General features: G+C 47.0%; 1 protein-coding gene across 1 annotated transcript; it reads left to right on the plus strand.

The window, feature by feature from the left end:
- The first annotated feature begins 1,267 nt into the window (after positions 1–1,267).
- LOC110326010 (putative mitochondrial import inner membrane translocase subunit Tim8 A-B) lies at positions 1,268–1,561 on the plus strand. Its single transcript, XM_021204193.1, has one exon. The coding sequence runs from the start codon at positions 1,268–1,270 to the stop codon at positions 1,559–1,561; it is 294 nt and encodes a 97-aa protein (XP_021059852.1).
- The last annotated feature ends 243 nt before the right edge of the window (positions 1,562–1,804 follow it).

The raw sequence follows: 1,804 nt of genomic DNA on the forward strand, positions 1-1,804 counted from the left end.
CCTCTGCCTCCCAAGTGCTGGGATTAAAGGTGTGCACCACCACCGCCTGGATGATTATATATATATTTTTAAAACTTACGCACCTTGGTTTAGATAACAACAATTTCTATATTCCTTACCAGTTAAAAGACAATTAAAATATTTGGAGAAGTAAGATATGTGTTCGTTCCTAGGCCTGGGAATACGAACTTGTTTGACCCTGCCAGCAAGATGGAGTTGTCCTTGAGATAACTGGACTCAAACAATGGTCTCCTTACAAGTTGTATCTGAGATATCTGGACTCAGACAACTATTTACAACAGAAGTGGTTCAGCTATACAGAAGTCCAGCTCCCCTAGGGCCCAGGACCTTGAATTTAGTTTCTCCCTAAGCTTAAATGGAGTCTGAAAATGAAATGGTAGTACTTATCATAAGTTTCTTTTGCTTGTTCCCAACATAGTGACATTTTCAATCCCTCTTTATTTCCTTTTTTTGACCAAGATCTTCTTAAAGGTTAAAGAGCTGAAGATCTCACATCCCTAAAAAGGCTTGTTTTCAGTGGTTATGCCCCACAGGAAAGAGGAGACTTCAGTTAGGACCAAGTAAATGAGTGGGTAGCAACAGGCATGCAGGAGGCTGAAGTCATACAAATGTGTTCATGGTGTCCGTTCACTGGGCCCCGTATTTCTCTTCCACTTCTCCCCTAATCTGGAATGGTGCAAACAGAACTCGATGTAGTAATATTCTAGTCAAGGAGACCAAGGTAGGGACGATGACTGTCGAGGGTTGAAAATGGAGGGAGACTTTGCCATCTATTAGGACCTGGTAAAAGTTAGGACCGATTAGAATTGAGCGCCACCTTGTATGCTTTTGGTGGATGAGGGCATCAGTTGGAAACGCTTTCTGAGAATGGTCTGTAGATCCTCTGTTTCTTCGAAAAGTCCGGTCAAATTTTATCTTGGGGAATTTAAGCCGATGGGTTTAGGACAAACCGAAGGCCTCAAAAGCATTGCTTCCTTGGTTCACGGTCTTCTTCATTCAGCCTGAGTTTGCCATTTTATAAAACCATCAGCTTGTTCATGAACGATTTGGAAAGCCTTACAGAGTCTAACAGTGTTAAGAGTTACTTTAAAATCTTCACTAAGGCAAGCGGAGCCAGGCAGAGCAGCCTGCAGACTAAAGGGGCAAAGCTTCCTAGGTGGGCCTGAAGCAGCCATGACACTTCCGGTTCCTGGTCTCTGGCCGGACGCCTGGTGGGTGGGGCACTTCCGGTCCCTGGCTCGCTGTCATGGAGTCGGCCTGGTCTTCCCCAGGGGGCAGCCTGGGATCTACAGACCCGCAGCTGCAGCAGTTCATGGAGGCAGAGGTGCAGAAGCAGCGGGTGCAGCTGCTCATCCACCAGATGACGGAGCTCTGCTGGGAGAAGTGCGTGGACAAGCCTGGGCCCAGGCTGGACGGCCGGGCCGAGCTCTGCTTGGTGAACTGCGTCGAGCGCTTCATCGATACGAGCCAGTTCATCTTGAATCGACTGGAGCAGACCCAGAAGGCTAGATCACCCTTCTCAGAAAGACTTTCCGACTGATCTCAGCGTTTCCCTGCTTTGGAAAAGGAAGGTAGGTGGGGAAATGGACAGCTCAGAGGGGGGATGGTGATGGGAACAACATGGAGGGGCATCTTGTCATCTAAGAATTGGGAAAGATTAAGTACTTTTATTTTTTTTTCAGTGTTTGTGGGGTTGAGGGTCATGGGGGTTTGAGATGTGGGTGGTCGTTTATTTCTTTCATTTTAAGATAAGATGTCACTATGTAGCCCTGGCCAGCTTGCA

The sequence above is a fragment of the Mus pahari genome, chromosome 8, assembly GCF_900095145.1.
Source record: "Mus pahari chromosome 8, PAHARI_EIJ_v1.1, whole genome shotgun sequence".
Classification (NCBI taxonomy): Eukaryota; Metazoa; Chordata; class Mammalia; order Rodentia; family Muridae; genus Mus; species Mus pahari.